This window comes from Panthera leo, chromosome A1 (assembly GCF_018350215.1).
Source record: "Panthera leo isolate Ple1 chromosome A1, P.leo_Ple1_pat1.1, whole genome shotgun sequence".
Lineage (NCBI taxonomy): Eukaryota > Metazoa > Chordata > Mammalia > Carnivora > Felidae > Panthera > Panthera leo.
The window spans coordinates 190,149,158-190,165,500 of record NC_056679.1 but is presented as its reverse complement, the minus strand read 5'-3'; the positions used below and the strand labels follow the sequence as shown (position 1 = coordinate 190,165,500).

At 41.3% G+C, this 16,343-nt stretch overlaps 1 protein-coding gene across 1 annotated transcript in view; it reads left to right on the top strand.

Moving 5' to 3' along the window:
• ITK (IL2 inducible T cell kinase) overlaps positions 1-16,343 on the top strand; it is a 59,390-nt gene that overhangs the window by 15,886 nt on the left and 27,161 nt on the right. Inside the window, exons 2-6 of the mRNA XM_042948371.1 lie at positions 4,109-4,213; positions 5,814-5,895; positions 7,688-7,816; positions 11,085-11,125; positions 13,438-13,589. Of these exons, the coding sequence (XP_042804305.1) occupies positions 4,109-4,213; positions 5,814-5,895; positions 7,688-7,816; positions 11,085-11,125; positions 13,438-13,589 (509 nt within the window). The remainder of the gene's footprint in view (positions 1-4,108; positions 4,214-5,813; positions 5,896-7,687; positions 7,817-11,084; positions 11,126-13,437; positions 13,590-16,343) is intronic.

Sequence of the window (16,343 nt, the reverse complement as noted above, 5' to 3'; positions counted from 1 at the left end):
TATACAATATATTAACATAAAAAGAAAGGGGATATAAAAGCTGCTGGCACAAGCTTGCCTTTGTGCAAATATGTGGGCACCAGCATCTTGTTGGATTCTGTTTGACACACGTCAGGTGTCCAGGGAGAAGCTTTGGAATATGAGGACACTGTAGCTTTGAACATGGCTGAGAAAAAAGACCAAGCCAAGTAAGGTCCTGTGACTTTCACCCCAAGTGATATAGATGGAATGACAAGAATGAGGGCAGGTTTTACTTGGTGTCTTTCTTTTCCTGATGGCTCTTATGTGGTTTCCTTGGAAGGGTTACCCTGGAATTTTTTCAGAAATAGCACAGTTGTTTGGGATGATTACAGGCAATCACCATTTCTCAGAGATGAAACTGTGTTTAGCTCATGGACCAGCTACTCCCCAGGACCCAGCTGGGGGGGATGCACAGCCGGTCTCTTGTTTTTCACATATCCGATCTTGAGAGATTTGAGGACAACTGACCTCAGGGCAGCCATTTAGGATGAAGAGTGAGTTTTGATGGTGAAATGGGAAATCCATTCCTACTGAAGAATAAACCTGACCTGACGGTCAGCTTACCTGACAGGCTGTTAAAACACAATGCCTCTTAAAATCCTTATTTAAAGTCAATGAATATTAAGAGATCAAAGGATATAATGTAAGGTTAGAGGAGAACACTTTCTTGGGTATCTTGAAGCTGCACTGTCCGATAATGGGGCCAGAGCCGTGTGTGGCCACTGAGCACTTGAAATGTGGCGAGTCCAAATTGAGATGTCTTGTATAATACACGATTTCAAGGACTTAGCAAAAAAGTAATGTAGCTCATTAATTTTTTTTATGTTGATTACACATCGAACGAATATTTTAGATATAATGAGGCAAACAGAATATGTTCTTAAAATTAATTTCATGGTTTCTTTTTTTGCTTTCTTTTAATGTGCTACTAGAAAACTTTAAGTTACACGTATGGTTCACATTCTGCTATTATTAGGCAACACTGCTTTAGTACTCGCACACAGAACTTTTATCCCTACTCACAACTCTGGTTAATACTTACCTCCACTTTATACCCTGGTTATGATGATCCCAGGCTAGCAACAACCCTTACATATCCAAAACTTTGCTACCCTGGGACTTTTGCTCTTGTTGTGAACTTTACATAGGGTACTTACCACCACCCTCCCCACCAGACTTCATGTCTGGATCCTTTTTCAACTGTTTGATCTTTTCTCAAATGTCCTCTCTCCAGACAGGCCTCCCCTGTCCACAAGTTGGTCACCTCAACCTGTTCCATTCTCTTTATAGCACTTGTTTCATTGCCTGCCTTCTCAACAAGACTGGGAGCTCCTTTACATAGTCTACCAAGTTCATCTATTTCCTGCTCTCAGAACAGCACCTAGTTTGTAGCTGGCTCCCCAGTAAATATTTCCTGAGTAGATAAATGCATTAGCCTTATACCTGACTGAGATTGTTTAAATTGTGTTTCAAAGTGGTGCCCTTTGTTCATATCATTCTGACTGAGCATCTGTTGTAGGCTTGTCGCTATACCTTAAAGATTCGGTGATAGATGTCCTGGTTTCTCTTCAGGGAGCACAGGACTTAGTGGGTTCCAAGGACAAACATGTCTGCAAACAGAGTTGTCATATTACTGCCATGAGCTTTTTGTTGCATTTTATTATATATACTACTAAGGAAACAATGCAATAAAGGTCAAAAAACAAGATAACCTCAAAACTGAGCCTCCCTGTTTACCCATAGCAACAGAAGGTTGTTGAAAAGGTAACTCCCTTGTGCTCTTCTGTTTTTGAAAAACAGATTAACCATCGCCAACAACTATGATTATGGGCAGGACCAAGGCATGTATTTCTGGCTGTGGAAGACTCTAAATGAGAAGATATTTTGAGCCCAAAGGACACATGTTTTCAGAGGTTTTTAAGGGAAAACTGACCTTTTAATACATCCTTAGGTTACAAAAGCAAGCTGTAGACCACTATGTGAATCAGATGCTTGTTTTTGTTTGTATATATCCTATAAATGTGTGTGGGAAAGACAAATGCATTCCAAATGGTTAAACTTGGGTACCTCAAGGTTGTGGAGAAGAGTGGAATAATATGAGACTATAAATACTTTCTTAACATACTTCCATACTATTTTACACAGATAAGTTTTATACTTGAAGAATTAAGTATTTTTTAGAAAGAAAATTTAAAAAGAAGCACCACAAAGCCTCCTTGTATTTGATAAAGGATACTTTTCACCTCTTGACTTTTTTTTTAATCTCACTTCTGTGCCTTAGCTGCTAAAGCAAAGGCCAGCAAACAGGCTGGGTATCAAAAATTAGGAAGTACAGACTGAGCTCTCTTCTGGAGAATTTTACGATGTCATGACTCTCTTACCATAGTTACGATTTCCTTAACCTCTTTAGTTGGGAGAGTACCCTTTATCGAGGGCACCTATTATAAGCCAAACAATTTGTTTACATACACCCATTTTATTCCCCAAATAATCTTTACAAGGTAGGCATTACTATCCTCACTTAGTAGATGTAAAAATTGAAGTACAGGAAGGTGAGATGTGTTGTCCAAGGTCACATTGCTAGTTAGAGGCTGAGCCAACTTTGCAGAGAAGGACTACAAAAACAACTAGAAAACAAGTAACAAGATGGCAATAAGTACATACCTATCAATAATAACTTAAATATAAATGGTCTAAATGCTCCAATCAAGACATAGGGGGACAGAATGGATAAAAAAATAAAACTCATCTGTACGCTGCCTACAACACTCACTTCAAAACCAAAGACACATAAAGACTGAAGGTGAAGGAATGGAAAAAAATATCCTATGCAAATGGACATGCACATACGCAAAATTCCGGGGTAGCAATACTTACATTAGTCAAAATAAGACTTTAAAACAAAAATGGTAACAAGAGACAAAGCAGGACATTACACAATGATAAAGGAACCAACAATGAGTGAATATAACAATTGTAAATATCTATGTATTCAACATTGGAGCACCTAAATACATAAAGCAGTTGTTAATAGACATAAAGAGAGAAATTGACAGTAATACAATAATAGTTGGGGACCTTAGCATCCGACTTACATCAATGGATAGATCATCCAGACAGAAAATAAAGAAGAAAACAGAACTTAACTTTGAACCTAGCCCTTTCCAACTTTTGCCCAATTCACCACCATTTTTTACCTTTTTCTAAAAGATAAGGTATAACAAAGTATTTTGCAACAGTTCCATATCTGAATTAAATTCTATTCTCAATGGAAGCCTAATTCCAGGCACTTGAGAAAAGCTTCTGCTCCACAAAAACTTTTCCCTAACTAGCCTTCCTTGGAGCCTGATAGTTCACAATAGAATCTGTCCCATTGGGTAACATCCCCTGGAAACCACTTTCCAAGTACAAGGACCCTTAGAATTGAGTAACATGTTTATAGCATCATTATAAGTCATGACTGTCGCATGACCATAATGTAAATTAATTACCAAGGAAAGAAATCTAGCAAACTTCCAAGGAAATGAGACATGGGACCAGATGATGGGGCTGTGAAGAAGAGGTAGTTATAGAGCAGAGTCAGAAATGTCCTACAGAAGTGTCATTGTGGGATTGTGAATAAATAAAAGGGACCTGGAGAATCCATACGTAGAAAAGAAAGGTGCCACTGAAAGTATACATCACCATGCAGGACATGCCTGAATTCAACTACTGTGCTAATAAGGCACAAAACAGAGAAAACAGGCACATGTATAGTTGGTTTCCTATACTGCACTACCCACCCCAGCTACAAGTTCTACAAATGCCGCTGTTTGTCACAAGGTCACTGAGATATAAGGTGCCTTTGCTCAATGAGTTAAAATCAGTGACCCCACTAGAGACAATTAACAGGGCAGTTTCTCCCAGGAGTTGGCTCAGAGTGTCTCTCTTAGGCACTAAGGGCCAAGAAGTAACTTCTGGATACATGGGGGATTAGTTTACAAAGCTAACGGATCCTATCTATAGAGTAGTGGATTTCTACAACCAACCTGGACAAAAATATGGTCTTCTCTCTTCTTTAAATGGAATGTGCTTTTTTTCCCCACAGAAAAAGCGCACATTGAAGGGCTCCATTGAACTCTCCCGAATCAAATGCGTTGAGATTGTGAAAAGTGACATTAGTATCCCATGCCACTATAAATATCCATTTCAGGTAAGTCCACTATGCCTGAGATTGCTAGTTTCCCATTCCTCGCATGATGGTTGAAAGTCTCAGTCATTGTAATAGAAGGTAGACCAGGGATGACTCTGATCTATAGTTAGGTCTTAGACTAAACCAGAAGAAAGCTACTGTGTTCCTTCAATTATTGATTCACTCATTCCTCAAATCACAAAATTTTGAAAATGTGTAATTCCTCATTTCTCTTTCTCTCATGTCTTCCCTGCCTCAACAAAAGTCCCAATTCTCTGCCCCTAGAGCAAAGAAAAAAATATCAAAGGCCCCAGGCCTAATACTCTTAAGCCTAATACCATTTACTTACAGTAGCCACTAGCTACAGGTGTATGTTTAATATTTAGATGTAAATTAAATTAACCAATATTGAAAATTCAGTTCCTGAGTCACACTAAGCCCACTGAATGGATGAACATTTCACATGTTCAATAGCTATGTGCTGGATAGCACAGATTATAGAATGTTTTCATCATTGCAAGCAGTTCTACTGGACAGACTTGGTAAAGGTTATCTCTGGTCTTTAGGTCATGACATTGTCCAAATTTGGCATCACTCTTGGCATCTATGACTCTGAAGGAGTGGATATCTCTTTGTACATTCTAGGGTACGGTTCCTCTTTGCCAATTTGAGGGGTAAATATCGCATTTTTAATGTGATATAGAAAAGGATTCTTTTCCTACTAGAAAGTTGACCTCTGTGAATTGAAATATTTAGTAATTAAAGTGAATAACATGTATTTTCCTGTCATTAAAATTCCAATTAAAAATGAGTTCGTGAGAAAAAGCTGGTGAATTTCAAAGAAGATCTATAGTTTAGTTAATCATTTTGGACCAATGTCAACTTCCTGGTTTGGAAACTGCGCTATGGTTCCATAATCATTAGGGAGAGGTGGGTGAAAAGAACACAGGGATCCTGTACTATTTTTGGAACTTCTTGGGTGTCTTATATTATTTCAAAATAAGAAGATTTTAAAGTCTCAATTGTAATTTTTTTCATCTAATATCTTACTCTTTCATATGACAGAAAGATTTTGTTAATCACTTAAAAATTAATATGAGAGGGGCTCCTGGGTGGCTGAGTGGGTTAAGCATCTGACATTGACTCAGATCATGATCTCACAGTTTGTGGTTTCCAGTCCTATGTTGGGCTCTGAACTGACAGCTTGGAGCCTGGGGCCTGCTTCAGACTCTGTGTCTCCTTCTCGTTCTCTGTCTCTGCCTGTCCCCTTCTTGTGTTCTCTCTCTTTCTCAAAAATAAATAAATAAACATTTTTTTTTAAATTAGTATGATAAATAAATATGCTGTCACATGGAGAGCTTTTTCTCCAGCTATTTTAATTTAGCAATTGCTTACCGGCAACATGGAATCTCAGACAAGTAGTCTGAGCTGTGGAGATTCACCCTGTGTGAATTCAAATATTTGGATAAAAAGGACACCAGTCCCCTAATTGCCCAGATGTTTGCCTTTATGATGACAAACACCTGAGGGCCCACTCTTGACCCAGTAAGCTAGATGGGCCTGCTATCAATCATCCTGCTCTCTGGGCACACTGCTCATCTTGGACTCTGTGTACCTCCAGGTTGTGCATGACAATTACCTCCTGTATGTGTTTGCTCCAGACCGTGAGAGCCGGCAACGCTGGGTTCTGGCCCTTAAAGAAGGTAATAACTCCCCTATGCAAATCGGTCCCTGAGATCCCTTGATCCTCTAGCAGGCTTGGACTCCGTAGTAAGATCAAGGACAGCTGACGGTCAAATATTTCTCACTTTTGGTGTTGGTGTTGGATCCCAACTTTTCACCCTGGGCCCAAGAGGCAACAATCAGTACCATGTAGGGTCGAACAAATCCAGTCTACCACCTGTTTTTATAAAGCTCCAAGCTAAGGAATTTTTTTGTATTTTTAAATGGTCGTATGTTAAAGGATTATAGAAGTACCTCCATAATATATCGATTTTGCCTGCTGCTGAACAAAACCTAAAATATTGACCATCTGGCCCTTTAAGAAAAAGTTTGCCAACTCCTGGTCTAGTGGGAATAATAAGAGGATGGGCCCTTGAGTTAGATGACCTGAGTTTGAATCCTGGCTCTGCCACTTACTAGCCATGTGTGCGTAGGCAACTGCCTCAGCTGCTCTGTGCTTCAGTTTCCCCATCTATAAAAAAGGAAAGGAGGAGGGAATGATAATAATAGTACCTGCCTCCAGAACTGCTGTGAGCAAAGCCCTCGGAACTAGCCTGGCCCATCGCTGGCACCCCATAAATGTTAGCTAACTTTAAAAGCTTTCAGATCATCAGGAATGGTATTTCTTAAGGCTCACCTTGCTGGCAGCATAATTAGAACCAGCACAGCGTTTGGGTATACGTGACATGTGCAGCCAGTCTGCTAAGGTGAAAATCCCAGCTCTGCCAATTATTAGTATGTGACCTTGGGCAAGTTCCCTGACCTTCCAGTGTCTTCATTTCTACATCTACAAATTCTGACTTGTAATAATCAGACACAGGGTTATTGTAAGAAATAAATGAGTTAAGACATGGCAGACACTTAGAATGAAACGCAAAGAAAGAACTCAATTAGTAATCCTGTTACTTAGCCTGAAGCCCTGGGTTTGCAGGAGAAGTGGGTTCAGATATTAATCTGTCTCTAAGTAGCTATTAGGACTAAGAATAAGCAAGCCATTTGGAATCTTGAGAGCCGTGATGCCTCTATCTGAAAATGAGAATAAAAATACAATTCTTATCTTCTTCCAAGTTTGTTGTCTCAAATAGGATATGAACAGACAAGCGCTGCGTAAGCTGGAGAATATTCTCAAGTCATGAGGCTCAGAATAAACACTGAGTAAAAAGTTATCAAAAGGACCCCAACTATGTTCATTGGCCATTCTCCCTCTGCGTAGGGGTTTACTCACAGGATATTAAAGCTGGAAGGAGCATTTGAGATGGTCTATCGAGTTCTCCACTTTTTATATTTCTTTTTTCTTTCAGCAGGAGAACCTCTTTTTTTTTTTTAATCTTGCCAAAATCTAACTTTAAAGCCACAAATCTAGAAGGGATAAAAGCAAAATTCCTGTGGTTGAAGGGGGGAGAGATGAAGGGGCAGGAATCCCTCCCGCTCAGTCTTCCCATTGCCCCTTGGGCACTTCTGTGGGGCCCACTAATCCAGTCTAAGAATCTCATTGCACCGTGGGGAAAATGAGGCTCAGATGAGGGTGTTGCCCAATCTAGGGACACACAATTAACCCCAGGTCAGACAAGAACCCAGACCTGATGATGACCACATCCAACACATACTCTTCCATAAATGTACATGCTTGGGCAAAAGGCTATTTTTGTGACTATTCCAGGTACTATTCACTCAGGCTCACACAGCAGGGTCCAATCTCAAGGAGTTGAGAAGTTGGTTGTCCTTGATAGAATAACCTGAAATAACTCTTCTGCTGGTGCCAATCTCTTTCAGAAACAAGGAACAATAACAGTTTGGTACCCATGTATCATCCTAACTTCTGGATGGATGGGAGGTGGAGGTGCTGTGCTCAGCTGGAGAAGCTCGCAGTGGGCTGTGCCCAGTACGATCCAACCAAGAATGGTAAGAGACTGGGAATTCCCTTTCTTCTTGTAAAATGACCGACCTCTCTAGTAGGAGGAAGTAAAAGCTCTCAGCTTCCCATCATCATGGGTGTCGAGGATTGAATACAAAATTCTGCATCTTCAGAACTGTTGGAGGGAAATCATCCGCCTCTAATACTAGTCTGTTGATCTGTTTCCACTTCAAACCTTATGTCTTTATAGCTCCTTGCTACTAAAAGTGTGGTCCTTGGACCAGTAGTGTCAACATCATCTGGAAGCTAGTTAGAAATGTAAATTCTCTGGCCCCATCCCAGGTGCCAGATCAAAATTTGTGTTTTAACAAGATACCCTGGAGATTTGTGTGCAAAGTAAGTTTGGGAAGCACTACTATATAACCCGCAAGTTAGAAAATGTGAATGGCGTGGTCTACTTAAATCTCAAGTTGTAGAGAAAGCCTCAAATGTATAGAATATTATTTATTTGTTACAGTAGCACCACATCACAGACATGCTTAATTATACCAGCTCAGCTTTATACACTTGGAGGGGAAGAAAGTAAAATCAAAAGCTGTCTATTGTACTCTGTGGCTTTTCACTGCATCCCCTTCAAATTTGCCGTTTATCTCCATAACCTCAGAGAAAAGGAGGCCACGGCCTAAATACAAAATGAAAACAAAAGACATTGTTTCTGGTCCTTGGAGGTCCAAGGCTCTGGAACTCACGGTTGGTGTGTAACTCGGTTTTCTCTTCTGTGATGGCTCTGGGACCTGACCTTTCAATGAAGTGCAACTTCACTTGCAAGCACTTTTACACATGATGTGCTAGCATTCCTCACAGTCATCTTGGGTAGATGTGTGAGGTCACAGAAACAGAACGCCTTGAGCAGTTTGGGATGCTCAAGGTCACACAGGGAGAAGTGCTCTGTAAAGGCGTTGTTGAATAGGAATGATGGATTGTGTGAATTGTTTTGCTTCCATTCCCCCCTCTTCTCAACCTCTCTTACCCTAGCCACCTTTTCTCATCTGTCAGTTTCTTTTTTGCACTAAAACCTACTACCTCGGATTGACAACCCAAGGCGGATGTGCTAAATGTAACCCATGGCTGGGTTTTCCGTGGCTTCCTGAGTCACAGCCCCCCTTAGTACCACTTTAAAAACCACCACCTCTCACCCTCCACCTTGGGAGAGAAAGTTTAAAGTTACCAATCCCATGGCCCCAAGGAACAATATATACCTAGTTTTAGAAGTCAGTGATCTTTGGCATTACCCTATGGTCTGTACTCATAAAGAGTATTTCATAAAAAAGAAACAGAAGGGTTTATATGGGTGGAATCCATCATAATAACAAGATGGCATGGGCTTTCCCCAGTGAGTGAAAGCCATTTCCAGAGCCAGAGATCTGGTCTCCAGATTCCTGCCAGCACTTTGCTGTGGGCTGTTGGATCAGTCACTCAGCCCCCAAGGGCCCTAATGTCCTCATCTCTCAAATGTTAGGGGAAGCTTTAGGGCTCCTAAGATGAAATAATCTCTAAGTCCCTTGTTAATTCTGAAATTCTTTGAATCTGTGTTTCCATTTTTCCATCTTCACCGTGCATTTTGCAGCTGTCCCTCTTCAGGGTACACAGCACTCCCCTCCACTGAGTGGTAGACATATGATTGAGGTATGAGGAACATCTGAATGATGCACCAAGATGACAGTTGGAGAGAGCTGGTCATGCTGAACTCCTCCCACATGAACTCAGGCCTAACTGCCATACAGTCACTCTGCTAGTGGTCCTGCATTTGTGTTGCAACAATGGGGTCGTGGAAAGCTCTTAGCACATTTGCTGGCACTTTCTTATCTCTCAATAAATGGCAATTGCACCTACTCGTCTTTTTTATTTGTGGACAGAAGAATATGAAGCTGAAATATAGCAGCATGTATGTGTATGTCTGGAAAACAGCAGAGGTGGTTGGGTAAAAAAATGGACCCTGCTATACCCCATTCATTTCTGCAACCAGAACTGGCCCTGATGTCACTACATACCAACTTCACACAGAGGAAGAGGAAAGAAGGGGAGAGCAAGGCTGGAGGAAGAGATACCCTTGCAGAATGTTCAGGGCTGGAAGGAGACCAAGGCCACACAGCTCCTTCCCAGTGGAGCTAGGGTTAGAACATCAGTCTCTTGGTGCCCTGAGTTGAGTGTTGAATAGGAACCATGCTTCCTGTTACGCTTGTTTTCTTCTTCTCAGTTAATCACAAAGCCAAGTCAATACCCCACCCTGCCCGTGCTTAAAGTGTTAGCACAGGGGGTGGGTTCCCATGTCACTGTGTGGGTCTCCTCTACTCGCAATCCTGACAGTTACTGTCCAACTCAGGCAGGGATCAACTTCATGCAATGAGTCAATCTCATGCAGAGATGAGGATCTCACCACCTATTTATGGAGCCTATTCCTGTCTTATCTGTAATTATTAAATAATCCTTGAACTGAGCACAAGCCTATGTGCTGCCTCCCATGCCACACATACTCCCAGATATTTGACCTTGGTCTATTGATTCTAGGCCTGACCTTTTCAGTGCCTCAAAGGAAAAATACTGAAGGACAGAGAGGAAGAGATGAAAGGAAGGCGAGAAGAAAAGAGAGATAAAGAAGATAGGACAAAGGAGAAAAGAAGGCATAGAGGAGAGGTAAAGCGACGGAGACATGGAGACACAAACAGTTAGAGAGAGAGAGAGAGAGGTGCTGAGTGTGTGTTGTTTGGAGAAGGCAGCAAGAACACATGCTCAGAAGTGTTAATGTAACTAAAAGTAGATTCCAGCCCTCCCAAAAAATAACTCAATGACCCCTCACCTCACCCACCCTCTCCCCAAGCCCACGGCTGCCTCAAGAAGCCAGTGACTCACTGTTACCCTGAGTCACCAATTCCCACTCCGGGGTTTAGCAGGTGGTAGGTGCCTTTGTGGAGGTCTCCTGGCCCACAGAGAAGGACACAAGCCTAATGCCTCTGTAGCAACCTTTGGATTAGGCTTTTCCTGGGAATACTAAATATGAACTTCTAGAAGTTTCTGGAATCTTCTAGAAAATGAAATGGGGAACCAAGAGGCCAAAAGAGATTAAAAAAAAAAAAAACTGGCTCTATAAGACCGGTTTTTGTTTCTCTGTGTCTTATCATCTCCTTCTTTCTTGGCTCTTTTCTTCTGTTGTTCTCCTAAGGGCTGCTTTTCTCTGAAAAGCCCCCTGACTTTTCACCTCCGGTTGGGCACATTCGGTTTCATACTCATTTTCTTTTTATGTTTTTCTCATTTCAGCTTCAAAGAAGCCTCTTCCTCCTACTCCTGAAGACAACAGGGTGAGTGAGGATTCAAGCTCTGGGCATGATGGGCGCCCAGTGCTGCAACTGCCTGAATGCCATGTCCCCTTTGCATTTCCCCCCACCCCCAGATTTCTCATATCCTGGGCAAATACAGCAGGTTGTAGTAATTCAGCCGAAATGAACACCCTGGGTTTCTTGGACCTGTCTCATGGGTCAGTTTATGTAAAAGGACCACTCAGTTACTAAATCCTAAGTTCACTTTATTCACTCAACAAAAATTTATTGTACCAAACTGTGCATCCCCCCACCTGACCACTTTGGGGTACAATAACAGCTATCTATGAAAAATGATGTGTTCACTCCATACCTTAATTTTGATAATACTTTATATTTTTCTAAGTACTTCCATACTTTTACTATCTATTTCAAAGATATATATCTATATCTATATCTTTATGTGTGTGTGTGAGTGTACTTATATATACAGAGAAGGCCTCCTTCCCTCACTCTCCATTCTAGCCACTTCAGAGGGTTATAGTTTTATTCTCATTTTAAACCTTGGGACATCAAGTCCCAAGGGAGGTTTTGAGGCTTTTCCAAGGCCATTCAGCAACTTAGTAGGTAAGTTACTAGGCAGCAGAGCTTCTGAGATGGTGGGCTTTAACTCACATGGTGGTTCTCAAAGTGTGGTCCCTGGACCAGCAGAATCAGCCTCACCTGGGAGCTTATTAGAAATGCACTGTAGATTCTAGATTCTCAGGTCCCACCCCACACCTACTATATTTATAACTCTGGGAGAGGGGCCCAGCCACCTGCAATTTAATAAACCTCCAGGTGATTCTGTGGCACACTGAAGTGGGAGAAACACTCCTCTAATCTACTGATTTACAAGACTTAGGTGATACCAAGCCCACTCTAGGGAAGCCAGCTCTGGTTTGCAGATGGTTTCGCCCATAGTCCCACCTATGGGGTGGAGGTAGGATCTAGGCTCAGAGTACTATTGTCCATTATTATTATAAGCAGGTTTCTTACCACATGAATGTCTAACGGGACATTCAAAAGTTTTACAGTATATGGGATACTGCAGAGATTTTTGCATTCTTGGCCCTCTGCCACTAAATGTTAGCAGCACTCCTAAACCTTTGTGACATTCAAATCGCCCCCAAAGCTGTCCAAGATGCCTCCTATAGAAACGTACCTCCATGGTTTTTGAACCCTGCTCTGACCTTTCTTTTCATAGTGATTGATCAATCATTTGGTCCTATAATGGGATGAATACTGTGTCATATCCCTCCTTTATCTTCAGGTGCCCTTCAATTTAACTCCTTCCTCCATTAGCTTTTCAGGTGAAAGCCTCAGTCCCAATGATTCTTATCTTCAGTACTGCAATACACCACCTCGTGAGCTCCACAGATATTGAGATTTCAAATCCTAATCTGGGCTCAGCTGGGGTGACATACAACATCACCATGACAAGCTTTTCTTTCTAAATCTCCAGGATTTTTATACCATCAAAGGCTTCAATATGAAAATAGAAACTTTGGCTTCCCAACGCCAAATCTCATCCTAGCCAGTAACCTCAATCTCTTCCATATTTACTGTCTCCCAAGACCTGCCAACCTGTAGCAAGTGTGCCCATCCTGAACTCTCACAACTCTTTGCTTTATAGTCTCTTCTTCACATCTTCACTATGTCGTCTTTAAAAAGGTACTGAGAAGTAGAGACTTAGGCAAGAGAGCCCCTAAATGGAAGAAGGGAGCCCATGTGCTATAGTAGAGAGAGCCTTAAGACTAATTCATGTGGTAACGTGGCCATATCCATTTCTTCATGTGGGCTTCAGTTTCTGCATTCTTAACAAAAGAATGGATTGCGTGATCTCTCAGAGGCATTTCAGCTCTGATAGTCTATGATCCTCCGGATCTGGACAAACCCACAAATCAAATCAGAAAGGCATGGACTGAATAACCTAGTGTTCACTGCATCACTTTCACCAAGAATATGATGCTTCCGGCAGAGAGTCTGCAATGTGCAACCAGCAGACTTGTGTGAAAAGCATGTGACTGCTTGGAATTCACTGTGGTCAGAATTCACCACACAGAGTGAGAGGGCAATGAATTCCAGGTACTGAGTGTCTTTGTGTCACATTCAGCACCATAACCCTAACTCATAAAAGAAAGCCAACTAGAGAAGGCAGGTGGTTTCAGCGAATACCCAGTGGATTATAGGAATTCATGTGTTGACCTGGCCTAGATCCAGGAGCAAGTTACCATTTCAGGACTTATTGACCTGGTTCCACAATTGACCTCCTTTCTATATCATCACTCAATTTTGTTTTCTCCTACCTTCAGCGATCACTCCAGGAACCTGAAGAAACCCTTGTCATTGCCTTGTATGACTACCAAACGAATGACCCACAGGAACTTACGTTACAACGCAATGAGGAATACTACCTGCTGGACAGTTCCGAGATTCACTGGTGGAGAGTGCAGGACAGGAATGGGTAAGGCATCTTTGTGGTTGTTGTCCCAGTGCTTGGGGTGAGGTGGGGATACAGAAAACACTGGGACAATTTGTCCTGCTTCTGTCAGCAGGCCTGCTGCACTGAGTTAGGAGAGGAAAGCAGAGGTAGAAGGAAAGGGAAGGAAGAAGTGGTTGAGAGAGGTTTTTCTACTTCTCAGAAGTGCCAGAGACAGTCACTTGCTATGCTCCCTTATTAAGCACCCCCAGCCCCCAAGCCCATCTAAAAATTCCCCGGGTTTTTTCACTGACATCCACAGAGTAGGAGATTGGCAGCTTGTTCCACATGGAAGCACTATTGTTCTTGAGTGTTCAGATGAGACTGAAGGTACATCCCATTGTGAAGTGTCTGTTTTCGGTGAAAAGAAAAGGCGTGTAGAGATGGTACAGATTGGTGGTTATATTAAAAGGCATCAGGAAGAAGATACTAAAGAGTTAGCTACACCAACTGTCTCAACTAGCCATATAAATGATCCATGGAGAAAGTTAAGTTGTGCAAAGACCAAATGCCCACTATGAGACTTTTGAAGGGAAAAAAAACTTATGAGCCCTTCTCTGATCCGAAATACAACAAAATTGCTGTTTTAACCTTCAGAATGCTCTGAGATGTACATGACTTAGATACTAGTGCTTAGTTTTAAGGCATCAGATCCATGCTGCTTTATGAAGGCTTTAGGTTTTCCTTTTAATATGTCAGAGGTACTTACCCAAGCCCTGGAATATTCTCCAGAATATGATTTCAATGATTGCACAAATCCAATACAAAAGTGTACCATAATTTAGCAAATTCCCTTGTTAGGCACTCAGATTGTTTCCAATATTTTACAAATATTAACTACACTGCAATGAACATCCTTGCATATTAATATCAGGGGTTTATATATTTTTAAAGTATGAGGTTATTACTGACAAAAAATATAGAAAAAGAAAAAGAAAACACTCCATCACTGCAATATTTGGATGGCCTAGATTTATGTTTTATTTTTTTAAATAAAAGTAGAGAGAAATATAGATGAAAAATAAGCCACCCCTCCATTTGTCCCCATGTCAATTCCAAAAGTAACACTATCAACAGTTTCTTGTATATCCCAGACAAAAAAGTTATACATACACAAATGCATCCTTTTTTCATTTGCACTAAGGTGATTGATTCTGCTCTTCACCTTGCTTTTAACCTTCAGTAATATATCTTGGAGATCGTTTCATTTCAGCAGATAGAAATCTACCCTATTTTTAAAATAATCGCATGGTTTTGGAAGGTATGCTTATATGGTAAGTACTTGAATAATCTGAAATGGTGGGACATCTAGTTTCTGGGTATTTGTTTTCTTTGTTATATTTTTTTAAGTTTATTTATTTTTGAGAGAGAGAGAGAGAGAGAGAGAAACAAAGAAAGAGGGAGAGAAAGAGAGAATCAGAAGCAGGCTCCATGCTGACAGCGCGGAGCCTGATGTGGGACTCGATCCCACCACTGTGAGATCATGACCTGAGCCAAAACCAAGAGTTGGATGCTCAACCGACTGAGCCACCCAGGTGCCCATCTTTGTTTGTTATCTTAAACAAGTCCCCAGTGAAGAACTCGTATTGCTCATACTCATGTTTCTGGGCAATATTTTGAAAAAAAAATGCAAATATACGTATTTTTTGAAAATATATTTTTCTTTTGAAAAAATATGTATTTCATATTTCTAATTATGGAACTGTTGACTCAGAGTAGGTCTCAATTTTGATAGATAATTCCCTCAGAAGGTTGCCACACTTACATTGCCACTACCCACCAATAGGGTGTGGGAGTGTCAACACTAGGTATCGCTAACCTTAAAAAAAAAAAAAAAAAAAAAAAAAGCTAATCTGATGAGTTCAAAAAGAGGCACACAAATGTCTTTAGGGTTAAGGCTTTACTGTTTACATGCACCAAAACTTTCTTTGTCAAAGCACCTTCTCTTTAAGTATCCTTTTTGATGCCACTGCAGGGGGAGTGAGGAAGGGGTGTCAAATATAGTTAGCTCAAGAACTGCGATGTGCCCTGGGAGACAGTGTTGCTTGCTAGCTGGGAAGAGACCCCAAAGCACTTCATGTGGAACCTCCCTCTCTAGCTGACTTGTGTAGGCAAGTGAGGCCCGGCCACAACACCTTCTCTTTGCCTATTATAAGGAGGCTCATATCAGAAACAGGTTTAAGACAGTCCGTTTCTACAGACACTAGAGGAATTTACTCAGAAATTCACTCCCTCAATCAACTGGCATTTATTTAGCACACCTGATGTGCCAGGAAATTTCTTCTCCTAGGTTGCATTTCCCCAAATGACAGCTTACCCTTTGCTCAGTGGCCTTTGGAAATACTCAGCTCTGCACTTCAAAGGCCATCAAAGAGGACACCCTAGAGTCTAACTGGTGTTTTGGGAATTTCCCCAGTGTGCTTTGTAATAGTGCAGTATAGTGGAAAGTACACAAGATCGGGAGACAGAAGACTTGGACCTCAGCATCAGCTGGTCTTGCTGTACGTCTTTGGAAAAGGCGCTTAACCTCTGTGGATCCATTTCCTTCTGTGTAAAATGCAGACGATAATGTCAGCTCTGTCTATCTCACATTGTTGAGGAAATTAATGAGATGATAAACGCGAAAGGTGCTTTGCAAATTCTACATCCACATCCACGTGAAGAGAATTATCATTTGGGATACTATTAGCACATAATATTATGTGGCTGGCATATTAGAACACAGTTATTCTATTTCAA